Source organism: Manacus candei, unplaced genomic scaffold, assembly GCF_025592945.1.
Source record: "Manacus candei isolate 608988 ecotype Guabito, Panama unplaced genomic scaffold, ASM2559294v1 h1tg000003l, whole genome shotgun sequence".
Lineage (NCBI taxonomy): Eukaryota > Metazoa > Chordata > Aves > Passeriformes > Pipridae > Manacus > Manacus candei.
In genome coordinates, this window is record NW_026138051.1 from 8966340 (window position 1) to 8992143 (window position 25804).

The window sequence follows — 25804 nt, forward strand, 5'->3', positions numbered from 1 at the left end:
CCGCGTCCGCGACCCATGGAATCGAGCGGCGGCGCCGCGCGGCGATTGGCGGCGCTCGGGCGGCCCCGCCCCGCCCCTCACATGACCGCTGGCGAGGGTTTTGTCGCGCCCGCTCGCCCCGGCCCCTCGCCGCCCCCCGGAGTCCCCGCCGGCAGCACCCCCGCGATGGAGCCGGTCCGCCCCGCCGCCGCCTCCCGCCGCCGCCTCCTGCTGCCGCTGCTGCTGCTCGGCGTGTCCGGTGAGCGGGGCAGCGCCGGGGCCCGTGGGAGGGGGGGGGGGCGGGCGTGGGGTGTCCCCGCGGGCGCGTGCCCGTCCCGCTCCCCCCGCTCCGTGACGCGGCGCGCGCGGGGGGTCCCGGGGCCGCCTCGGCCCCGCGGCGGCTTCGCGGGGCGGCCCCGGGGCGGGGGCACCGCCGGAGGGGAGGGGAGGGAGGAGAGGGGAGGGGAGGGAGGAGAGGGGAGGGGAGGGCGGCGGGGGCCGAGGCCCCGCGGCCCTGCCGGGCACACCCGCCCCGCGCCGCCGGTGCCGCCGCCGGGGCCCAGAACCGCGGGGGGAACGGCGGGGGCAGCCCCGGGGCTGTGGCCCGGCAGCCGCGACCGCGGGCCCGCCCGGGCCGGTCCTGCCCCGTCAGCGCCGCTCGGCGTGGGGGCAGAGGGCACAGCCACGGCTCTGCCGGCGTTCACCCCCTTAAAAATCCCCAGGCTGGGAAGAGTTCTCTAAAAACGCAACGATCCGTGTGCTCTGAGCCAGGCATTGTGGAGGCACAAGGCACGCCGATCCCATCCGTGAGGGTTCAGCTGGAGTCGTAACCACTCGCACAACATATGAAATAATAGGGAGACGCTGGTCTGCGAGCAGGACGCTGTTTAAGTGGTGTGCTCAGGCACTTGGTTCGCTCACTGTGTCACCAGAAAGCCAGGGCTTATTTCATACAGTCATAGAATCCCAGGTTGGAAGAGACCTCAAGGATCAGCTGGTCCAGCCTTTCTTGGCAAAAACACGGTCTAGACAAGATGGCCCAGCACCCTGTCCAGCCTGATCTTACAAATGCCCAATACTGGGGAATCCAGCACTTCTAGATTATTAGTCCATGTCAGGTAAACAGACTATAAAATGTTCTCACAATTTTTACCTAGCTTTGATAACTTCACAATATGCTTCCTGTTTTTAATACTTTTCAGAAATCTAGCTTTTCTTTCAGTGTCTGGCAAATTGAATATAGTCCTGACATAATTTACTGCTTTGTGATGATCTGCCCTCTTAAGTGGTTCTAGAAAATGAAGTAAAAACAATGTCTTAGTAGCTAATAATCATATCTTACAGGTTTTTTCCAGTCCCATGCAGTGGAAGTAGATATAAAGGATGCCTCTAATGCTACATGCCTGTATGCAAATTGGATGATGAGGTTCTTGATAACATATGAATCAAACACTAGTGATTATGTAAGTATTTGGAGGTAACTCTTGCTAAGAACTGTATTTTGGCCTGCATAGAAGTTTAAGTATACTATGTTACTTAGAGTGTTTGATTTTTTACTTCTTTTTTTTACTCAGTTGTTAAGAGTATTCCTACATACTCCTTTTAAAACCAAGCATAAGTTCTCAGTCATACAAATGACTGAAAGTCCCCTGTTGCTCTTACTTAAATGACATACACAGAACTCACCAAGTTTAACTAGTATCAGCATAGTTATGTTTTTAGCCCAAACAGTAAATCTGAACTGCAGCTCAGCACAGTCAGGATTTACAGCCAAGTTAGATTTGTACTTTTGTACTTGAATCTGATATAGCTCCTTTCTCATACAGATGTCAGGGAGCCTTTTTCATGATTTTGTAGAATAACCTAAAATAATCTCACTTATCTTGTGCAAGGTTTATGATGTTGTCATGAGGAAGAACTGCTATCTTTTTCTTCCAGAAAACCACAACCTTGAATTTGTCATCCAGCGTGACACACGATGGAAGCGTCTGTGGCAATGACACACAAGCTGCACTTGTGGCGGTGCAGTTTGGGGAAGGTCATTCTTGGAGCATTAACTTTACAAAAACCAACGAAACTTTCCAGGGAGACTTGATCATATTTACCTACAACACCAATGACACAGCTGTGTTTCCTGATGCTAAAAGAAAAGGTAACGTTCCTTGCAGAATCTGACTGGCAGAGCAATCTCAGCCACGAGTGTCAGACCTCGGTACCTGATCTTGGTTGGTGTTTTCAAAGTTAGAAGAGCTAGTAATGTGTGTAGAGAGCTCTGTGGCAGCTCCATATGCTGCCAGCTATTGCTCATCCTACCTACCTACTGGATGACAATGCAGACTAGTTGTCTTGGTTGAATGTGTAATTCCTTTAAGTGAAACAAAATGGGAGGGATAACTGAGCAGCTTTGATCAGAGTGGTGCTGGTAGACAGCAGGCACATGGAAAATTCATTTTAGTGTGCGCTACTTGACCTTCCACCTTGCCAAGCAATGCAGTGTTAGGCTTTCTGTGTGCTAGTGCCTGCTAATAATAGGATTTTTTTTCTCTTTAGTAACTTAAGTAAAGGGATTTACCTTTCTAATGGCTTGTCTAGTTCTGGAAGCTTGGTTACTTCTCTGCATTACTCAGCACTTCAGGTCAGGATGCATAGGGAGAACAAAAAACAGAGCTTAGGACTGTTAAACTTAATTATCTCTTACTCTTTGTTTTATGGAATTATATAAAACGTAAGACTACCTCCAAGTTCTTGTAGTTCATAAGGCATTAAAATATTTTTACTTATTTGTAGGACCAGTTTCTGTTGTTGTAAAGGACCCTACACATCCAGTTCAAGTGAATAATGTCTACGTGTGTCATAGTGCTGACTTTATTGAAGCAGAAAATGTAACACAGATTTTCTGGAATGTTACTCTGCAGCCTTTTGTTCAGAATGGCACAGTCAGTAAAAAAGGTGAGCATTTAAATTTGTGAATAAACTTTTTTGTGTTGCACCTTAGTGCGGGGAGCAGAGTCCCGTAATAAAAAGTCCACCAGTTCTCAAATGTGCTGTGTTCAATAATACTCATGTAAATATCCTTTAGTACTTCTTTCCTTGTTCCTGGAATAATAGATTAGGAGAACAGATTTAGTAGTGTGTTGTAATGTGGATTGTGTCCATGCCAAGGGGGTAGGCTCCTAAAGTGTGTGTTCCAGTAATTGGGGTTTTAAGAATAAGCACTTCAGAACTACTGTTGCTGACTAGTTCATTTGAGCTTGAAGGTTTTTAACTGACTGCCTTCCAGTGGGGCCTCTGCTTATAGCATTTGAACAGCCCAGAGCCTGTTGTTTCATCTCCCAGCCCAGCTGCTAAAAGAGATGAGCACATCATCCTGCTGCCTGCAGCTTAACAGGGTCCCTCACTTTGTGACAGGAAGGGCATTATCACACTTCTATAACCACTTAGCTGTCTGTGTGTATTTTGGTTTCATGTATCAGAGGTAAGTAGTACTGCATGGATTTAACACTGTGAACATTACAGAATTTCTGAGAATAGAGGGTAGCCGTACATTTTTTGGAATACTGTGCCACAGTGCCAAGTTTGGGGCTTCTGACTTGGTGATTAACAGACTCCCAATGAGCCTAGATTTCAGCAAAGCAATTGATAAGTGTATTGAACTGACCACTGAGTCATAAGATTTTAATAAAATTCAGCACTGAAATGGTGGTTAAAATGTCTTTTCAGAGTCTAGATGTCGTGCTGATACACCTACTTCTGCACCTACTGTTCTGCCTACTGCTGCCAATGTAACTACTGTATCCACCACCACTTTGTCACCTGCTCCAACCACTCCTCCCAAGCCTGTGGAGAATCCAGACACAGGAAATTATTCTCTTAAAAGTGGAAATAAAACTTGTCTTCTGGCTACTGTGGGGCTGCAGCTGAATGTTTCTCAAGACAAGGTGCTTTTCCTTTGTTTGAAGAGTAACAGGGTGTGATGTAGGTATTGGGTGTGAAATCTGAATGCAGGGTGTTTGCTTTGTATGCTGCTGGCTGTCCAGAACTGCTTCTGACTATTGTGTGTAGCACCTCTCTGACATCAGAGTAGTTTTGTGGCATAATGTCTGGCTTTAAAACCTGATGTGGATTCAACATAGCTTGTTATGGGAGTACTTCTAACGTGATTAGAAGTCTGGAGCTTTCTTAGCTGTTAAGGCTGTTGGTCCCTGCAGATACTGTCTTTCCCCTCAGAGGGAGCCAGGGAGCCTGATGTGTTGAGGAACAAAGTAGGACTTCTCTGGGCAATTTGTTTGCTTCAGTTTTTGCCAGCATTTAAATTTTTAACTCAGATAGCCTTGGTTTGATGGTAGCCAGGCTCAATCTTCCTGCTGTCGTGTTTGTGACAAGACTGAACAATGTATTCCAAACGACAGCTGAATGTGTTTGTGGTGTGTCTGTGTTTCAGCCTCTCCTGATCAACATCAATCCAAAGACAACCATCGCAGATGGTGCCTGTGGTAACACAACAGCAACTCTGAAGCTGAACGATGGAAATAGCACACTGATTAGTTTCACATTTGTTGTTGTAAGTAACTTCTTTTATTTTAAACCAAGCTTTCATTTAACAGCACTGCATGGTGATCACTCATAGTAAAATCCTCCTGTCACTTGCTGTGGTGGGCTGTTCCCATATGGGAAGTGGAACTGGCTGCCTCAAGGCAAATGGGGTTAAAGATGTAGAAAATGTAAGACTGGGAGATGTGTTAGCCTTTGTAAAGCGTGTGTTCTTACAGTTACAAATGCAGAATTGCACACTGACACTTGGTTCTTGCTTCTTAAACAGAAAAATACAAGTGCAAGTGTACAGAAGTTTTATCTGAAAGAGGTGAATGTTACGCTGCTCAACCGTCTGAATGGTTCTGGTAAGAAACAGTGTCTGCCTTAAAGCAAGTGTAATATTTTACTCAATGTCTGCATCAAATACTTCTTTTTTCATTGTTGTTCATGCTTACCGTTAGCTCCTACTTTATGTTTATAAGTTGGTATGAACAAAAATAATGAGCAGAAATGGCAGTAAGAGTTACTTTAAACAGCAGTGTGGGATCATTCTGTGATTCCTGAAACTTCTGCTAGTGAAGCCTCTATATAAATTAATAGGGTTTCTTTACAACTATTTTCAGTAATGTAATTTTTTGAGGTGTGAAATACAGTTGTACCAACTTAGTAGCTTTTTTTCCTAAACCAGCTGTTGTTTTCTTTGATTGAAGATGCTGCTATATCTTCCAACCACTTGTACTTAACTCTCACTGGGAAAAGAGGCCAGTCCTTCAAAAACTAAAGCATATTTTTTTCCAAAACAAAAGTATATTGTTTTCTTTTTTTTTTAAGTTGCTTGTCATGGCTACCTACAGCAGTTGAAAGAGCACTAAAGCTAAAACACTTGCAACTCTGCAATGCTGGGATGAGTGGAAGTACAAGGAAAGCCTGATGTCATCTGTATATATTGAGGAGAGGTCACTGCTGAGTACTTCAGTAGTAACTTCAGTGCCTGACTTCTGTTTAAGCAGATTAATCCCACTTTGCACTACTTTGCTTTTCAGACTAGTCAGTGTTGAAATGTTGGCCCCTCTCGTTTCAGCTCCTCAGTCTAGTGATTGTTTTAGCAACTGTCATGCATTTAAAGTGGACATGCAAATTTCCTTTCTTTTTTTCCCCCTTTTGTTTAGTCATTTCAAGTGCAGATAACCACAACTTCAGCAAGTGGGATGCTTTCCTTGGGAGCTCTTACATGTGCCGAAAAGAGCAAACTCTTGACATTAGTGAAGATATTCAAGTACATACTTTTAATCTACGGATTCAGCCATTCCTTGTGGAGGCAAATAAGTTTGCTACAGGTAAGAGTTATATTTTTGTTAACTTTATCAATGCTTGCAAGATTCTTACTTGCTAAAAAGCACCAGCATTGGGTACAAGCATTCATCTTGGAAGCTCTTGTTCCAATTTTTTTTTTAATCTGTTTTTATATACATGGAGCGAAGAGAAGTTCTGAGACTGACATTCAAGTTCAAGCAAAGCTTTGCTCTCACTTAAAAAATGTCTGCTAGATATGTGGTGTGGTTCTCCTTCACAAAAGTCAAATGAACTAGAGACACTGAAGAGGGACGTAAGCTTTGCCATGTAGAAAAGATTAGAAGTTACGTGACATTATCTTGACATACAGCTTTTTGTAGCTCAAATATATGAGAAAATAGGACAGAACTTAAGCAGAAGTGGACATTGAGAATGCTGTTAGGTGTTTTGTTTCTTTTTACCTGTCACTCCAAGGACAGGAGTGTTGGGGGGAAAAATGAACTGACAGAGCTTCCTTCAGAGGCAGTCTTAAGTATCCAGAACTAAATAAAGATTTTTAAAATGTTTGTTTGCATTATCTGGGTCTTGTCTGCAGATAATTGGAATGTCTTAAATGACCTCATTCTTCATATTTAGTGTAACCTGGTCTTTGTTCTTAATAATAATACTTACAGCACAGTCTTTTTGGACTAGACTGATATGTAGACATATAGATTGAGTGCACATTTTTTAATTTCTGTTTTTTAGACAGAGGTAAATAACTCTCCAGATGTGAGCAGGGTAAACAGTATTTCTAAAGAGTTAGGGTCCCATTTCACTTTGTAGTTCAAGTTGCAGCTGGCTTTCTTCTCCTCCTAATACAGTTATTTTATCTGTGTGACATGTCTCCGTTCTGGATAGATTCTTGATACCAAATCTAGGTCACTTTTTATCCTTAATAATTAAAAGCACAAACCAGACTTGCCTTAAGTGTGAAATAGATAAGCCTGGTTCTTAAATGTAGAAGAATGGCTACTCCCTTGTCTAGTGCAGAACTTGTGCACATGAAAACTCAGACACCTTTACTTTGCTCTAGGTGTGTGTGTATATATATATGTAAAACATATATATATTGCTATATGTATGTTACCAAACATTCCACGTGATTAATACTTCATATATGCTAGATGTAGCCATGAGACCTCTGCAGTTCCTTCTGTCTTAGTTTAAATATGTAAAAATAAGTGACTCTTGAACATGTTCATATTAAGGAAAACAGGTTTTTCTACCACACTTAGGAAGTATTCTGTCTTTATTTATTCTTTGTCGCAACCTTTTTCTCACCTACAGCCCAGGAGTGTTCGCTGGATGATGACAGCATTCTAATCCCAATTGTAGTTGGTGCTGCACTTGCTGTCTTGATTGCCATTATAGTGGTTGCTTACATAATTGGCAGAAGAAAAAGCTATGCTGGATATCAAACTCTGTGAATCTAAAAGTGATTCCTGTTCTGATTTCACTCTAAACAAAGCAAGTGCAAGTTCTGAAGTCCAAAAAAGACCCAAACTTAGGAGTAATTACTAGCCACAGCTAATTGGAGTTGAGAAACAAAGAGAGACTGTTTCTCTCAGATGAAGCAGAACTACGGTTTCAGTTTCCCTGCTCTAAGAAGACGCCGTGGGTTTCATAGTTGTTTTGAAGATGTCAAATACTGGATGAATTGCTAGGCTAAAGATTTTATCTTGCAAAAATCCTAAAGCGTTTAGGATTTATTTCTGCTTTTTACAAATAGTAGCCTGAAACAAGAACACATTCTGAACTGATGTGCATTGGGCAACTCCCAGAATAGCATAGAATTTGTACTTGCTTATCTCCTTTGCATTCCTTAGTTGTTGTCGTAATTGTGGGTTAAGCTGGCAGCATTAGTCACTATGTTGACTTGTGTAGTGTTTAACAAGGATTGTATGATGCCCAATAACAACTTCGTTTTCCATAGGATTGAGCTTCAGGTTGGTGATTAAGTGATCTCTTGAAGTGGCAGCAGTAACTTACTTACCTTTGTCAGAACTTGAGTAATTTACTCCCGCCTTGGTGTAATTTCAGGAGTCATTCCTGTACCCTGGCTGTAAAAACAAAATGGGTAACCTATATTTGCCAAATGGTGGATATGTAGGAAGACTTCAGTGCCATTTCCAAATGTTTTCAAAAAAAAATAACAACTGTTAGGCACTGAATTCTTCATTCCTTATTACACCTTGGCAATCATCTGAAATACTCAACTAAGGCAGACTTCTGCTAAATTAATGCAAGCTTTTTTGCTGGCATCAGTTTAAAGGGAATTACCTTTCTAAATATTCCAGAACTTTAAAGTGCACTTAACTTCATACCATACTCTGCACAGAACTGGTCTGTCTTGTTGCTTTGAATGACCATTGTTTAAAGATGCTTTTGTTTAATGAGCCAGTATCTGTTGTTGCAGCTTTTAAAATCTCCATCTTGAATGGTTCTCTGCCAACCAAAATCCCCGTTCCAACTGCCCGCCCTTGGCATTCTGAATGTTCAGCGTACTTTGTGTTTGACTGTTTGCAGTGTAGCATTTTGTTAATGTTAAGAATGCAAAAGCCAAAACTAGTCTGAGATGGACCCACAACACCTGTTTTTCCTTGCTGTATGGAAAGAATAACTAGGCTAAAATATGCAGTGCAACTGGACTGGTCTTAAACTGCAACTCTGTAGAGACAAACCCTTGATACACAACTTTTCTCTGGCCTCCTTGTGCTGTAATACATATTCTTACTGCATGGAAAAAAAGAAGTCTTTTAGACTTTTAGATAAGTGTGGCTTTTTTGCATATGTCATAACATCAGCTGCCTAAACTATTTAATGACCATAACATTGACTCCCCTTTTAGGATGAGTTTAGCCTGCATCAAAGCTGCTCTAGTGTTTTATTAGTGTTCTCTAGGGTTGTAGAGATGTCTGTGGCATGTTTGTATACAAATCATAAAATACACTTCTTTCAGTAATGGTTTGGGTTGGTTTTGTTTTTTTTCTGTAAAAACAGTTTACTCTTGACACTATCTAAGGAAGCAGGTATGGGTGGATAATACTATAGCTTGTAGTCTACAGCTTGAATTTTGCATCAGTTACTGAAATTCATTTTAATGAAAGTGGGGAACTGCTATAAATTTAATCATGAAACAGGCTTCAAGACTTACCATTTTAATTTAAAAAAATGGATCTAATGACTTTCATATTAATATATCCTCAAATGCAGAAGTTCATATAGACTTTTTAGCTTTTTTTTTTTTTTTTTTTTGTGAGTGATGTTCAGTGGCACCAGTTAAACATGCATTTCTGTTAAGGAGTAATCATCACACTGTATTCTTCTGGCCATGCAAATTTTTGAACTGTACACAGTTTCCATAATATAGAAGATTTGTGCAAACTGCTCCCAAAAATCAACGTTAATACCTTTGCAAAAGCCTGCAAGGACATCGGCTCAGAGTTTTAAGCACTCCTAGACTGATGTGCAGACAACTGGTTCAAAAACATCAAAGTTTCACCTGACTTCCTGTTGTTATAAAACCACTAGTTTTTCCTGTATGTATTGCTCCATAGGGAACTGTCAAATCTGTTTAACTTGTGCTCTAAAAAATAAAGATTGTTCTATTTCTTAAGGAAACTTGTTCACATTTTTTAACTGATTTGAAAATGGACGTCTTGTATTGTCTTTTTTTAAAGAAAATAAACTAAATGAGTAAGGTCAACTCCAATCAGTCTATACCTGAGATTCTGTTACATAACTGGCTTTGTTCTGGTCTGTGGAAACAGCACTTCAATAGTATGTGCTTGTGGATGTTGAGTATTAGTATGTATCTTCTATCATAGAGTGTGCTTGGGTTTGTGCCTTATACAGTTTACTAAATAGATTGTACTCTAAAATGCCAAGATTTCTGATCTTTTACATTAAAGATGTCATACTAAGAGATCTCAAAATAAGCAGTTCTAGCTAATGAATAATGGGCTTGGGGTTTTTTGGGGGGGTATTTGTTAATTTGTTTTTTGTTTGGCTGTTTTCTAATTTTTAAATTTACCAGAGTGTTCTCTGTTGCATAGCACATACCAATAAACCACAGAATTTGGGGCTATTGGTTGAATGTTGTGATCAGAATTAAACAGGAAGGTAGCTTTTATACTGGGACTAAGAAAGCTTTGGGCCAAAATTTCTGGATTACTTTGAATAGAAACACATCAGCCGAAAAAGCTGTTCCTGCTGGCCCGAATGCAGGGCCTGGGCCCTGGTGTAGTTACCAGTTCTGCATGTGGAGACACCTCTCTGAAGCTTCTGACCAGTACAGTGACCATCCCTGGTCTGAAACCAGAAACCCTCTCTGGGAATTGTTTGCAGTTGTCCTAGTGTGATGTGTACTGCAGCCATCCTCTTCCTCTAAAGAACACAGTCTGTCCCTACCTGCTGGGCACTCTTCATACTTAACAAATCCATTTGTGTTTAGGGTTAATGACCCATTATCCAGCATGTAGGAAATTGTGTATCTTGATCTTCAGTGAACAAAGATGACTAAACATTGAATGCAGGTTTCTCTTTAAGATGCTTAAATACTTTCTCAGTAGTTCCTTTCCTCCTTTTTTTTTCCTTTCCAAGTCTTGCTCTACTTGGCAGTAAGGTGCCTTCAGATAATCTGAGTTTAATATTTTCAGGTGTGGAGCCTCCAGATGTTCTTCCTCTGAGCCAAAGACTTTGTATAGGGTTTCATGAAGGGGCAGTGGCAAGTGTGTGCTGGACTGTAATAGGCTAAATCAAGACAGTAGATTTCCTGTAACTAATGCTGATTCTATGGAAAACTCTAACAAAAAAGTTTTATAAGGAGTGCTGCTTTATGAGAAGCATGTAAGTCAGGCACCCTTCCAGGCACAATATCAATATCTTACCAAACCTCTCCTGGCACCAGGCAGGTGGAGCTCTGCTCTCATTACCAACAGCACAGAATGCCAAGCCCTGTCCCCGTGTCTGAGGTGTATCCTTGAGTTTGAAACCAGTTCCCAGCATTGTTTGCTAATCCTTGATGAGTGTTTATATCAGCAAGGTACTCCTCACATGGTTTATAATCTGTATATTAAAAACCAGCGTAGCATTACAGCTGCCTCTTCTGGTTTTTTCCTCCTCTGTGGATTTCAGTAAGGTCTGTGTCCTTCTCATCTGAAACTGGTAACCCTTTTTTGCTGAAAATAAAGGTACCCAACCCAAGAGAGTCTTTCAGCATTTTCCATTCAGTGCTTTTCAGTAAGTTTCCACTTTGTTACTTGGATTGTCCTTTATTTCTTCATGTCTGGAACCCAGAGAGGTGCTGGTGACTTGAGATTTGGGAAGACCCTTGGACAAGGCAATAATACGCCAGTCTGGGGGTTTTGTTGCTTTATTGCTGCTAACTCTGAGGTGTGATCAGCTAATGGTGCTCAGGCTGCTGCTTTGTCCTCGCATTTCTGATTTATCCTCACTAGAGGAAGCTGAAATTAAATAGAAATCGGAAGTATAGTGCCAATATAAATTATGTGTGTAGAATATATGTTTAAAGAAATCACTCCATCAATTCTTTGCTCAATGCTGATTTTACTTTAGATGTATTACTGTATCTAATGCAGCATAATTTCTCAAAAATGCCTCTTTTTTCCTTGCTTTCTTTGGTTTCTAATGCCTGATTTCCCTTACTAACTTACTCTCCCTTGCTTCTTTTTTGTTTTTCTCCTTTCTGCAGCCCAAGAATGCCCTGCTGACTCTGACCTGAACTTTCTTATTCCCATCGCAGTGGGCATGGCGCTCGGATTCCTTATCATTCTTGTCTTTATATCTTACCTCATTGGAAGAAGAAAAAGTCGTACTGGCTATCAGTCTGTATAATCTCTTAATTCCATCTCTGTTGCCACCTTCCCTGCTCTTCTCCCTTTCCCAGACTCCCTGATCTGCCCCTTTAAAAAGGAGAAAAACAAATTAATTCATGGTTTCTTTCTTTAAAAAGATTAAAATCACTTCATGGTAGGATAACATGCCATGAGTATGAAGATGAGTTGCGATTACTTGAAGCTACTGTATGATTTTGGAAAAAGTAAGTGTTCTGAGGACCATAGAATTGAGCAGAGGTGATGTGTGTCCCTGTGAGAAATTATTTTGAGGAAAGAAGACATCTACCAAGCTTTATGTTGTTTAATCTTTTTATACAAGAAAATTTCTAGCTGCCTACAGCTTGTCTTGGATAATGCTAAAGCTAAAACTATAATTAAAAGTGTGAATGCTGTGTCAAAAGGGACTGTACATGCAGTGGGAAAAAATACCAAGCTCTTAACAGACTTCTATGGGGAACTTGGCATATGGCTGTTCTCGTGAACCAGTCTGAATTTCCTGTTCCTTCTGAATGTAAAGGTGGTACCTGATCTCACTAATAACATAATATGAGAAGAGCATCTGAATCTTCTAGTAAATTAATTTGTTTAACATCAGTATGGAGAAGTTGACTGCTAACATATATTGAATAGCTTTGCACTTAGCATGATGTCTAATTTGCTAAGATAGTCCTGGAGAACTTTGGCTACTCAGAAAAGCCAACAGTCTGCTAAATGAAATGTCTCCTGTGTTATTTTGTTGGACTGCATTTTTCCTTTTGTTCTGAGCTCAATTGTGAAATGAGGGTGGGAGGCTGGAATTTCAGTGGCTGCAGTTTCTCTCAGCTTTGATTCTGAACATAAAAGAAATTACACAGCATTGCTCCATGTGAGGCTGAAGAGTATTTTGAGAGCACTCAAAGACTGACTAAACACAGATTGCTCAGAGATTCCTGCAGATCCTTTGGACAGCTTTCATAGGTTAACAAGGGATCACTGAAAAGCTGTGATTTAGGAGTGCAGGTGAAGATATAAAACCAGTTGGTTTTGATAGAATTTATCTGCTTTTAACCTCCTCATTAGTACTGTCTCAATGTAAGAGCACAAAATTTCTAGCATGAGGAATGCTGATTGTAAAGCAGAATATATATATATAGTGAAGAAAGTGACTTCCAAAGGAATGAGAGCATCTGACCTGTTTGAAGATGCTTTCTTTGTTATTAATGCCATACCTTTTGCAATTCTATGTTCCATATATAAACTGTACCAAAATATAAGTTAGTCGTTAGTGGTTGTGTTCTGCTTCACTCCCATCAGGTTCGTGTTGATGGGAGGGAAGGATGAAAGGAGCCTCTTGCTCTTTCAGCCTTTTTGGTCCATGTTGGCAGAAGCCTTGTGCAGCCAACGAGCCCTGATTTCCAGCTGCAGGACAGCTCAAGAGCTGCCAGGTCTGCAGAGAGCTACTGAGGGCACACAGAGCTCTGTCCTCTGCAGCAAATGTTTGCTAAAGCTGCTTTCATATTTAATCTCTTTGTGCATTGAGCCCACGTCCACGTTGTAGGGAAAGCACCTTTGGTAATTCACGTGCTTAGAGGTGACAGCCAACACTGATGTTTGAGTGACTCACAACAGCTCTATATTCAGGGAAGGGAGATTTCTGAAGAGTTAGTTTTGATGTCTGAGAAGTACCTGTACATTCAATTATTCTTGTCCTCACTGTGACCAAAGATACACTCTACCTGAATCTGACAAAAGTGACTTTGTACTGCAGATGGGCTCTTGAACCAAGTTGTCTTTTTTTTTAGGAACGTAATTTAATGCTGCTGAGTTGGACTGTGTGCTTCAGATTTGGTTGTCTTGGTCTTTTATATTGTACCTTTGCTCTCTCAATACTTGATTTTCCTGCCAGAGTGGTAAATGGAATTATTTCAAGGCTGGCAATTTCTGAATAACACCCCCTGGTGAGTGTGGTGCTTCTCTGCTGCCAGCAGATGGATCCCAGCTATGGTTTTGTGCTCAGATTGCAGACTGAAGTATTTAACATCACTTTCGCTAGGCTATTTTAGTAAAATGTGGTCATTTCCCAGATGCAGACACATACACATATATATATATTTTATATATACATATAAAGTATTATTTTGAGCTTCAATAGAAGTCAAAAGTTGATCCAGCACTTTCAGGTTGTTGCAGCATGAAGAGTGGTGTATACAGTTTTCCAGATCTTGAAATGACTGTACAAATATGCTGAAAGCAGAATATGTGTGTGGAAAATAAAGTTAACTCTTGTGTTTATAAAGCTTTGTTTCAGTGTAAGTAGACAACCCATGCCATTTCTGAAAGCTTTTGCAATGGGATTGTCAACATGCCTGGATCTGGGTGTTGGTGGGGAAACAGAAGCTCTTGCTTCTAAGCTGTTCACACATTTGCATCCAAATAAGTCAATTTTATTTCGTTGATTTGATCAAAGCAAGGGTCCAGTGTCTGCTAAAGGGCCTGCTACTTCATGAATCCTTCCAACAGGCAGATAAGGAATAGACGTTAAATAAAGTTTTACCTTGTTGCTAGCATAAGAACTGTTAATTTCACAGCAAAAAGCATGAAGGGTTTGGTTTCCTTTCAAGACCCCACAGAAGTATAAATGTATTAAAAGAGCTAAAGCAATTGGCAGGGGGAGGAGTGCTTGTGGGTTCCATGTATTTCTGATGGCAAAAGAAGAGCCACTCCCCCAGGATCCTCCTCCTTGGCAGAATGCAATTTCTGTTGATCAGAAGATGCCCTTTCAGATAACTTGTGCAGGCAGAATGATTGTGTTGCCCTGGCTCTGTCAGTGTCATCTGAATGATGACATCTGAGCAGAATTAGTTCCTAAACTACCTCTGGTTCAGGTTTTTAACAGTTCTTAATAAATAGGTTTTGCCAGATGGTTGGCTGTGATAGTGTAGAGGGAGTCTTATTGTTCTGGGTTCCTGAACTCTTTGGCCTAAGGAAGTTAATCAAGTTCTCAGAATTCCACTTAATCAAGTGCTCAGAATTCCAGGATCAAGTTACACACTGCTTTGAAATTCAGTCCCTAACTGGCCAGCACAGGGAGCTAAAGTCTCAAACTGCATCTCTTACACCAGTGTTTGAAGAATGCTACCACAGAGTTAATTTTACTGTAGTCACTTTATTTTTAATACAAAAAATTACTTCTTAGAGACTTATATAGATCAGGAAATGACGGCAGATTAAGTACCTGGACTAGGATGTAGGACAAACATACCATAATGCTCCTGTTCAGTCAGTAATTTTAGTAAGTGTGCTTTCCAACTAGTACATTATCCCAAGGTGTCCTGTCCTGCTGTGTTCTCGTAGCTCCCACCATGCAGAGTGCAGTTCATGTCTCAGACACAAGGGCTGGGAGGGTTGGGTGGCCCGTGCAGCAGAGGTTGCTTAGGGTAGCAGTGCTCTGCTGGGACAGGGACAGATGTGCTCCATCAGCCTTTGGGGATGATGAGCTGGGGGCTTCATCCATATCCACATTGACCCTTTAACAATTAAACCACCGAGTGTTTCCCTGTGGCTGCTGCAGCGTTAGAGCTGTGACCTCTCTGGACCAGGGAAGAACCAGTCTGAAAGCTCTGGGCACTTCTGTGCCTGATCAGGGGAAGCAATGAGGCACTGCCAACTTGTGAACTGTGACAAGAGGGCTCCTTTTGCTTGGCCCTGCCTAAGAGACTTGATGAGGATTCCTGGGGCAGAGAGAAGTACTGGAGTGAGGAGGAGGGAGGGACAAATGCATTAATCTTCCCACATCAGAAAGGAACAGCTGGAAAGGTTCAAGGGCAAATGATTTTCTATGTGGCCCTTGCTCAACACCCTGGGTGTGCTGAACAAGCTGTGTAAAATGCTGCAGTCAAGATGCTTCTGGTGCTGAAGATCCTAGGAGGCATTTTGAGAACTGCCATTTTCACTTTTAAACTCAGTTATTGCAGGCATAATCCAGAATTTTTGCTGTTTATTATTTTAACAATAATAGTGCTAATAAACTACCCTCTTGTTAGCTTTTGCCTGAGAAATGCACATAAAACTATGGTAAAATTTAAAATTTAAAGCCAGGAAAAATGCATTCCACAGGGGTCAATTGTAAAAGACCTTATGAAAATAACATTTGGATACCAGAGGATTTTTAATCAAAACTGAAATGCTTTTGCAGGTTCTCTACCCAGGAGATAACTTAATTTTTACTAATAATGATTTACATCAGGTGATGAAAAATGTGGATCCATGCTCCATTGCATTTCCTTTGTTTCCTAACTATGAACAAAAATAAATTAACAGTAATCTCCATGTGCCTGTTTTTCCTAGCTGAAAAAATGCTGGCTTGATGCTTTAAAAAGGAAAAAGCCTCTGACTGACTTAACCTAAGTGCCTGGTGTTGGCAGTGGCTACTTCCCGATGCTGAGTGTGAAGATGATCCGGCCCAGGAAGCGGTCGCTGTTAAGGTCGTTGATAATCCCCTTCCCATTCAGACTGCACTGAATGGGGACCAAGTGATTCTTCTCCACGTCTGTAAAGTGCATGGCCACCAGTGGGGATGTGTAGTTGACCTGAAAAGAAGGGAGATTTAAGTGCAATTTTCGAGGGAGCAGAAAGGCAGGCTGGGCTCTCACGATCAGTAAAATCATTAGTAATTGGTTCACGATTCCCAAGGCATCTGAGAGCGTTTCCCTGATGTCCATCGTGGTCCCTTGGGATGATGAAGTTGAGCCTTTCTGTGTCTGTGCCTGAGAGGGATGGGATCATGTTGGAGTTTTGTAGTGCACCTTTGCCTCTTGGGCTGATTACCCAGGACAACACCAGACAATGGGACTCTCAAATACTTTCTGCTGTTCTAAAAACCAGCCTATGGTTTGTAATAAGAAATCCATGGTGTTCCATGGATCTGTGTGCTCAAAGCATGTGCAGACATGGCATCTGGGGCTGTTACTCAGCCTCAGCTGGCAGCAGTATGATAATAGGAGTCTAGTGCCTGTCTCATCTTCCATTTCAGGTTTTTTTGTGATGGTATGTTCCCTCCCAACACAGTCCAGCCCAGCACAGCTCAGAGCAGTGCTGGCCAGCATGTTCAGAAATAGCTGCTGATGTTGGACTGCTCTGTTTGGAGCCATCCAGCCTGAAAGCTGTTTTGCCATAGCTTTGTCAGATGCCCCATCCTTTTCCTCTTGTGTCACCTAACCCCTGACTTCCCTAATATCCTGGGAAAATGCTGGTGTTGAGACCTTCCCTGGGAGTTAGCAATGCCAATCTTAGTCTCCAGCTGGTAAATGTAATCATTCCCATTGCTAGCAAGGAGTCCCCAAGGATATCCCGTGGTTTGTCAGAGACAGAAATAGAGCACTGTAATCCCAGTGCCCATGGCCTCCCTCCTGCCTGCATCTGCCCAAAATAGCCAGAAAGCACATCTGTACTCTGCATGGCAGCTCCTGCCCTCTCCTCCTCAAAGAGGCAGAACAGAGATGCCAGAGCCATAACTTACATGAGTGAACTTGCCGTAGTAGGGATAATACATGAGGTCAAACGTCCCGTTCCCAGGGTAGAAGTCCACGGATCTGAGATGGCTCTCATTGCCTTTCTGTGATCAGAAAAAAAAATAAGGACACACACACACACATAGGACATGGGACACAAAATGCAGCTCCCTGCAGAGCAAGGCAAAGGAGCTTTAATATGGATGTCTCCTGCCAGCCCACGGCAGGGCTCAGCTGCGCTGCCCGCAGGGTGCCTGCTGTGAGCACAGCTGCTCTCCTGATCCAGCCAGGGCAGAACAGAGCTATGGAGCCATGGGCAAGGGTTTCAGTTTGCTGCCTGTTGATTTCTAGGGTATGATCCAGCAGCTGCCTGGGCAGTGGGAGCCCTTCCTTCCCCTTATTGCAGTTGGCTTGCGGGGTGCCCCCCAGGACTGAGGGTGCTGTGGAGAGGCTGGAGATGGATGTGAGCAGTTCCTACATGTTTCCCCTGGTTCCAGGCTCTAGCTGGCACTGCAGTACCCAGCCCAGCAGGTCTGCCACAGGGGCTGAGCAGAGTGCTGCCAGTCAGGCTGACAGCAGCCAGCAGCGCTCAGAGGGTGATGGCCAAGGTGGGAAGCAGGAGACTGGTGGCCTCTGCTGCTCTCAGCAGACCAGCCCCCACTTGCACCCAGACTCATGGGCAGCACTGGGTCCTGTGAGTGTTTGGGGCTAAAATGAAGACAGATGGTGGTGGGGTCCATCATTTGGCATTGGCATTTGGCCTTGTACCCACCACAGTGCCCAGCATGAAGGAAAGCAGTACCTGCACTTTGCAGTCCACGCTCACAGGGACCCCAGCGCCAGGGCGGTAGCCTATGATCTGCAAAAACAAAAACCATCCATGCTTGTAGGAAATGCAGTGCCAAGCATGTGCTGCCACCCTTCTCCAGGGCTTAAACCTTTCTGGGTGCCAGTCACATTGCTCAGGACAGGAGCTGTGTGTCCCTACAGCAGGGTCTGCCACCCCACACAGTGTGACCTGCCCTTGGCTGAGTGCTGGATTGGTGCCTGAGAGCAGGGGCAGAGCAGAGCACCCAGAAAGCCCAAACACCCTGGAGTAACACAGCCCCCTCCCCGCACAGTTCACATCCTCTTAGACTTATTTTCCCAGCAGTATGCACTGAACCACCATGCTGTTAGATTTAAAATAAACTCAGTTCTATGAAAATTCCCACTGTAAAGTGCCTGGGGTCTGGAATGTACCCTGAAAGCTCAGTTCCTCCCAGAGAAGGGCCTGGCACAAGATCCTCTAAGCACTCAGGCCTCAGCAAATCAAATCAAGCAAGTTTTGTAGTGTTTCTTTTTTATGTTTTCTAGTGGGTATGAGCCAGTAAGTTTGGGGATTCTAGTTCACTTTTTCTCTGGGCCTGAGAAGCGAAAGAGTTTCAGTCCCTGCATGGTCTTTATCACACTGGGATGCACTGAAGGAAGGAATTGAGATGAAAAGCTTCCTCTGTACCCGGTTCATCTTCAGCAGGATGCAGGGCTGGCCTTTGGAGTATCCAAACGTTGGGTCCTCAATGCCAGAGCAGTTCTGCAGCAGTGAGCGCTTGAACTGGCAGGCCTTCTTCTCCTCACTGTCATCACCCCCTTGGATGAAGTACTGTCCCGAGACACACTCGATGTTCTTTTCTTCTTGAACTTTGTCATCATAAGCTGGTGGGGACCAAGAGACTTGTTAAAATTTCCTGAGACCTGCATGGACCCCCACTCTCAGAGTACATCCACATGTCAAGGGCATTAGAAAGTCCCACCCAGAAAGGCAAAGCTCCCTCCCACAGCAGCTCCCATGTCCTTTTGAGCCTCGCTTTCCAAATGGGGGTCATGAGATGCCCAGGAGGAGACCCCTGCACCCATGTGTGCATGGATGGAAACAACTCACCAGCATGATTCCTGGGGTGATGAAGAGCTTACCTGCTAGGAAGTGGTGCATGCTGTCCACGTAGGGCTGCCACGTGTTGGGCTGAGAGACATTGAAGGCAATGGTGAACCCATTCAAGTATGGCCTGATCATCACTCCTGAAGAAGGAGATGGACTCTGATAGAGCAAACGTGGGTGGACTGGCCATGGGCTTCGGGTGTGTGTTGTAGGGGCTGGTTGCTCTGTGACTGGGCTTGGGGCTGGGCACAGCCATGACAGTGGCAGCACCAGTGCACAGATCGACTCTCTTCTCAACCTACTGATCCCTCACCTCCATTTCACCCCCAGAGAACACCATATACACGTCAAAATATCCCAGGAAACAGGGGAGATATGGAGGGTCTCAGCAGTGCTGTGGGTAAGTGATGGGTTTGGGGTTGCACAGAGGGGCTGAGGCATTCTCCATGTTCCCAGCTGCCTGGCTGGCTCCAGACAGGGGTCAAGGTGAGAGGGCCTTGTGTTCCTCACCAACACAAAAACACAGGGAAAATGCTGTGTCTGATACAGGGAAAGGATATTCTGAACATTATCTTGCCAGAACTCCCCCATATAATAAAAATTACTCTTGATTTGCATTTTGTTTTGAAGATATGAGGTATAAACAGGAAGCAGCTGAAATGAATCAGCATCACCTATGAAATGACTAAACTTGGCCATTTACCTTGAGAATAACAATAACAATAAATAGCATAATTAGAATAACAATTAGTATAATCAGGACAAATGCTTCCCATGGGGCTATTTAAGATGTCTGATCCTCTGCAGAGAACATGCAGCTCTGTCAGTGCCCTGAGGTAAGCGAGAACACCCTGTGTGATGGAGGGCTGGGTGACTGTGGGAGTGTACAGCTCCAGCAGGGCTTTGTCTGAAGTCCCAGCCATGCCATTTCAGTAGGCCATTGCTGGGCAAGTGCCCTCAGAGGTGCCCAGGGTCAGGCTGGCTGGGGTACGTACCTGGCGGAGACACACGGTCCCGGAACCTGGGCGTGTAGGGGCTCAGCGTGAGCAGCATCACGTACATGCAAAAAGCAAACATTCCCGCCAGGCACGTGTAGAAAACGAAGTAAAACAGTAAGATCAGGCCTGCAAAAGACAGAGGCATGTTGCTGTTGATGCAACCAGAGCACATCCCGTGGGAGGCGTCCCACAGGGATGCACAGTCGTGCTCAGCTCGGCGTCCTCCGCAGCTCTGAGTCCGTGGTGGAGGTGGGAGCTTGCACACACACCCCCTGCACACAGACCCTGGTGGTTTTGGGTGCAGGACTCTCAGCCAGACATGCTCCCTGCCCAGCCCTGGGGCTGGGGCAGCTGCTACTTGGCTCTGTACCCCTTTTGCTGCAAGGCCCTTCCCAGAGCTGTCAGGACCAGCTGTCTGCGTGTCCACCTGCCTCAGCTCTCTCCGACAGACAGACCCAGCCTTGCCTCTTGCCCTTCCCACCTGCTCTTGGCATGGTAACATGCAAGGATACCCACTGGCTTCAGCACCTCCAAATTCCTGATGGGGCTGTGGGTGATGCTCCTGCCCTGACTCGTGTCCCCTGCCTGGCAGGGACCCTGTGCTGAGACTCAGTGAGCAGCATCTGAACACTCCGGGGCTGCAGCACCACACTGGCTGTTTCATGGCCCGGACATTCAGGGAATGGGTTTGTTTTTCCTCTGGACCAGGCTCATGGCTGAGGATGTCTCAGGAGGCCACGGCCTATGAATAAAACCCAGCGGTTCAGAAAGCAAAGTGAAGCCCTAACCCAAACATTTCCCAGGAGAAACGTTCCGGCAGCTCGGGGGGAGCCCTGGGAACACAGATGTGCTCTCCTGCCGTGCTTCTGCCGCAGCCACGGTGCTGGGAAACACTGAGGGCCATGTCCTGCTGTGAGCTGAGCTGAGGTGCATGGGACCATCACTGCTGCTGGTGGCACAGCAGAGACAATGCCCAGCCCTGCCATTGTGATGCTGGATGGTGCCTCTGCCCCAACCTGGCAGAGCTAGAACTGCATCTGGGGTGCCAAGATGATGCTTGTTGAAACATCTTGCCACTTGCATTGCCCTTCTGATGTTTCCTGCAGTGCAGCGGGAGCATTGTCACTGGCAGAGATGGGGGTGCAGCCTTTCCCAGGGCCTGGGCCCTCCAGTGATAACCCTGTGGCCCTGCACTTTGTCAGTGCAAGTCCCCTGAGCCCCCAGTCTGTGGGGGACACCTTCAGAGCAGCACGGGGGAGCAGCCCCAGGCTGGGCAAATTTCCTCCTCACCCATGAGATGAGGATGGGAAAGTTCAGCTTCATTCACCTCCAAGTGTTCTCACTTTAAAAGAAATTTTGATTTTCACAGTAGTTTCAATGTCTCTCTCCTGTCCCCCTGTACGGGCATGTGAGCACAAGTGTGTGCACCGAGGGCATGTGTGTCCATGGAGAGTGGGATCCTATGGCAGAGCACGATGATCCCAGGGTGCAGGAGGATGCTGCACCCACCCTGAGGCTGAAAATAAATAACTGCTAGCAGGGTCACATCCACATCAGACCGAGCAAGTTCTCTCACAGGCATCTTCTCAGCACCTGGCAGAGCCTCCAGAAACACAAACCCACATCCCTAAGGACTGTCACCCCCATACTGCTCCCGCACTTCATTCTGCACCTTCCCATCCAGCAAAGGGGCAGAAGAACTGTGCTGCCTCCATGGCCAGCAAAGGGCACAGGGGAGCAAATGTGGATGTCAGGATCTGACCCTGGCTCATGTTTGTGGGTTTTCAGCCTCCTCTGGTGCTGGTGGGCAGCTTCCCCTCCTGGCTGTCCCCACAGGCTTTGCAGGAGACCCAGAGTGCTCAACAGGGGCACAGGCAGGCTGCGGGGCTTGCAACATGTTGCCAGTGCCAGCCAAGGGCTGCCAACACTGAGCACCAGCCCCGAGAGCTCACAGCCTTACACTGGTGTGGATGTGCGAGTGATTCTGGGCTCAGGTTGGGATTTTCACTCTGCCACGGGAGCTGTGTGCTGTCAGAACAGAGCTGGAAAGGTGGACGGCACCGCATGTGCTGTGGCACTTTGGTTTTGCACCGAGCCTGCAGCAGAGCTCTCCCCACAGCAACGGGCTGCTCTTAACCACCCGGGGCACCTCCAGCCTCTGAGGTAATTTTTGAGGGCCACATGGATGCAGATAAAATAGACAGGGTACTGAGAACCCTCACTGGCACATCCCAGCCCACTGGCCCTGACAGCACTTGTGGGTTCTGCTGTGGGCACCATGGCACACCCCGGGAAGCTGTGGGGTGACAGTGGGGACCAGCCCTTCCCTCCCCAGAGCCAGAGATCACATGGGCAGGGAGGGCTGCTCAGCCCTATGGTGTGCACCCTTCACAAAACACCTGCCCTACAGCTTGAGTACCCTTCCCCTACCAACCTGATGACCCCAAAGCCACTGTCCCACAGGCTCCTGATTTACACAGGCAGGAGCTGGGGTGCTGGCAGAAGCAGAGATGAATGGCTGCAGCAGACTGACCTGCAGCCCCCATGCTTTTTCAGACTCTAAATTTCTTTCCAGGACTCAGTCTGGGCAGCCTGAAATCTTTGCTTTCACACTCTGAGTGAACATTAACACCCAGACCAAGAGTTTTCTGCTTGTCCTCCTCACTAGTTCTTTATTGCACTGGCTAGAAATATTTTCACTAAAAAAAATGGACAGGGGTGGTCAGTCCAAGCTATCAAGGACATTCACAGTTAAGTGAATCTGTTGTGAAGCAGAAAAGGCAACAATCCCCAGAAGCAGGGCTTGAGCAAAGACCTACCCCAGCTCTTGGCTGTTCTCCCCAGGCATGTTCTCTCCTCCGGGTTCCACAGGAATATCTTCATCTCCCCAGCCAGGTCTGCCCAGGTTTTGCTCCCCATCTCTGCCTTGGTCTCGTCCTTCCCTCTGTCAGGATCTTGGACCTTCTCCTCATGCTTATTTTCCTGGAAGAGTTACAGAACACAACCCCCACAGGCAAGCTGAACATCTCATTGGCCAAAAATAAATGCAAAAGCACTTAATAGCTGGAAATGTTTCAAATTTCCATTTTCCCATCATCACTCTTGAGTTAAAGAGAGGCAGTTTTGGCTGTTCCGACTTAAGATCTCTTAGAACCCAGCACCCATTTTTCCATGACATGTACGTCACTGCCATCACACTGGGCACTGTCTCCTTGTCCTGGCATTTACAGAAACTCATCTTTTTCCACCTGTATGAACATGATCAAAGAAAACCTGTGATCTGGGAGGGTCAGGACTGTTCCCACGCTTCTGCAACATCTCTGAGCTCAAATGCACATTTTCAGTGCTACCACAGATGATAGCAGGCAGCAGCATATAAGGTCATTCAGTTTGTTTTTCTTGGTGCAGGAAGAAGTGTTTAGTGTTTGGAGAAATCCCTGTGTTGTTATATTTCAATTATGCTGAGTTCCAGGGAAAAGCATCCCCTCAGGTTGCAACAGTTTGTATTTTGCCTCGGTGGTGAAAACTTGTTTGTCCAGAACTGAGGAACACAAACCTCTCTGTACCTGGCCCTGGCCAAGAGTCGCTTGAGACACAGCAGCCGTCTTTGAACCTGGGCATGTTCTGTGTCTCCAAAAGCAGGCAGTGAGGTAGGAGAAGGTGCTGACCTGGCTTTCAGCCGGGGAGGAGGGCGATGCTGAGGTCTGGATGGGTTCATCGCCTCCCCACATTTAATGCAGCATCGCCCCGTGTCTGCGCCGAGGGCCATGGAAACCTGCCGGCCGCGGGCACCTGTTGGAGCCAGGGCTGACAAACAAGACATTTGCACCCCGTAGGTTGCCCCGGGGGAGCCGGGAAGCGGCCGACAGCTTGGCAGAACGCCTGGCTTGGAAACACCTTTGAATCGGGGGCGGGGGGATTAAACTCTTGCGCAGACACACGAATACTGCAAAACAGTGAGAATGGGGGCAGAGTACTGACTCCAAAGCCTGAATGTGTCCCTTGGGGAGCCTGGTCAGACCCAGCGTGGCTGGAAACCATCAGCATCCCACTGACTGCCCTGATCGGCTCTGGCTAAAGCCCCGGTGGGACTCCTTTGTTAGCCCGCCTGCGTCAGAGCCTGCTCCCGGCACAGTGCCCACGGTTCCTGTACGGCCAAGGCAATGCTTGGCCCAGGTCCTGCACCCCAGGCTGAGCCCTTCCCGAGCCAGCTCCTGCATGGCCAGAGGTACAGGGCACACATGGTACGGGCTGATGGAAACACGAGATCGGTGTGGGGCAGCTGGACAGGATGGGACAGCCACACTGCCTGGCAGACGCCTCTTAGCTAGGGAGCTGGGTCAGGTCTGGAATGAACCACCTCCCAGGCGGTTTAGCTTTGCAGCCCAGGACAGAGACAGTCTTGGAGCAGTCCCTTTCACTTGGACAAGGTGCAGAAGGAGTGGCAGCAGCTGGGGCAGGATGGGACACACAGCCAGGTAGGATGTGTTGGAAGACTGGACAGCACTGGGCTGCTGTGGGCCATGACAGCAGGAAAAGAAAAGCTGGATCCCTGGCGAGATCACTCTGTGCTGCCAATTGCAGGTGTCCTGGGGGAAGCCAGGGGCTTTCCCTTTTCCTCACCCCAGACCAGGTCAGCTCTCAATGGGGGATTCCTCCTGCTGAAATCCAGGTGTGCAGAGTCACTGTGCCCAGGTGTCCCCGTCCCTCCTAGTCCCCCTCATCAGCCAGCACCACTAGCCAGACCTGCCACTGTCCTTTCCCCTCCCAGTACAAAGTGCTTTGCCAAAGGGACAAAGCAGCATTTCCTAAAGCAAAGTAGTTATATTTATCAGCCATGAAGCAGGTCCTTGCAGCAGCTCCCACTCTCCTCTTGGAGGGTGGCCAGCAGCCCCCAAAACACTCACCGCCTCCTGGCTGGAACTGCTGTGCTGGCCCTCCATGCCCCTGGTGCTGGTGTTCCTGTCCATCCCTGGGTGGGAAATGCAGAGAAATATGAATGTTAGCACAGCAGCACGAGCCTCATTGTGGGTGCCATGTCACCCCAGCTCTCAGTAACCCACAGGCACAGCCCTATAGCCCCACAGCACCTCCCAAAAACACAGCTGTGCCAAGACCTCTGCCTGTCTGTGGGGAGCCACACTGCTTTCCCTCTCTACCCTGCAAAGCTCAGCGTTCAGGAGTGGATCAAAAAATAACTTGCTTTCCCAAGAGGGGTGAGCTCAATGCAACAGGATCCCATCCTGAGTCCTCTGGAATCTGGTGCCCTTTGCAGCCCCCTCACTGCATCCTGCCTCATGTTTGGGTCCCCATCACTGCCAGTCAGTGCCCTACATGGGAAAGCCAGGCTCTTCGCCCCCAGGAGACCCTGCAGCTGTTAATAAACATTAGCAAATCACTAGGGTTTCCTATGGCCACATGTCGGTCAATGTGTGCTTGTCAGTCACAGCGGGCCACAGTTAACACTTACAAAATCTCTTTTGCAATGAAGGGGCAGTGCAAGGGGCAGGTCTATATTTACCCCTTCAAATAAAGACGGCAGCCAGCAGTTCACAGCATTGGCTTCCTCGACCTGGCTTAAAGAGCTGGGCACAGCCAACCAGACAAAATCCAGAGGGACACCTTGCTGTGGCACCCAGCAGACCGGGGCTGGGGGGTGTCAGATTTTTCACCCATCAGTGAATTACAGGCACA

General features: G+C 46.0%; 2 protein-coding genes across 6 annotated transcripts; one reads left to right on the forward strand and one right to left on the reverse strand.

The window, feature by feature from the left end:
* On the forward strand, positions 1 to 12105 carry LAMP2 (lysosomal associated membrane protein 2). 2 transcript variants are annotated; one of them, XM_051788706.1, is made up of 9 exons: positions 1 to 238; positions 1324 to 1442; positions 1918 to 2131; positions 2767 to 2928; positions 3700 to 3917; positions 4421 to 4540; positions 4799 to 4877; positions 5682 to 5849; positions 11561 to 12105. In XM_051788706.1, the coding sequence occupies exons 1-9, from the start codon at positions 16 to 18 to the stop codon at positions 11701 to 11703; spliced, it is 1446 nt and encodes a 481-aa protein (XP_051644666.1). In that variant the 5' UTR covers positions 1 to 15; the 3' UTR covers positions 11704 to 12105. The 2 variants fall into 2 exon arrangements, with proteins under 2 accessions (XP_051644666.1, XP_051644675.1); XM_051788715.1 differs by lacking the exon at positions 11561 to 12105 and adding an exon at positions 7129 to 9468 and having other exon boundaries at positions 5682 to 5843.
* Positions 12106 to 14830: 2725 nt separating this feature from the next.
* ATP1B4 (ATPase Na+/K+ transporting family member beta 4) lies at positions 14831 to 25432 on the reverse strand. Of its 4 annotated transcripts, none has more exons than XM_051788783.1 (9): positions 25314 to 25432; positions 25018 to 25082; positions 22930 to 23092; positions 20108 to 20236; positions 19148 to 19252; positions 18693 to 18889; positions 17997 to 18053; positions 17203 to 17298; positions 14831 to 16273 (listed from the first exon to the last, which is right to left on the reverse strand). In XM_051788783.1, the coding sequence occupies exons 2-9, from the start codon at positions 25078 to 25080 to the stop codon at positions 16112 to 16114; spliced, it is 972 nt and encodes a 323-aa protein (XP_051644743.1). In that variant the 5' UTR covers positions 25081 to 25082; positions 25314 to 25432; the 3' UTR covers positions 14831 to 16111. The 4 variants fall into 4 exon arrangements, with proteins under 4 accessions (XP_051644743.1, XP_051644722.1, XP_051644732.1 ...); XM_051788762.1 differs by having other exon boundaries at positions 25270 to 25428; XM_051788772.1 differs by having other exon boundaries at positions 25228 to 25325.
* Positions 25433 to 25804: the final 372 nt, after the last annotated feature.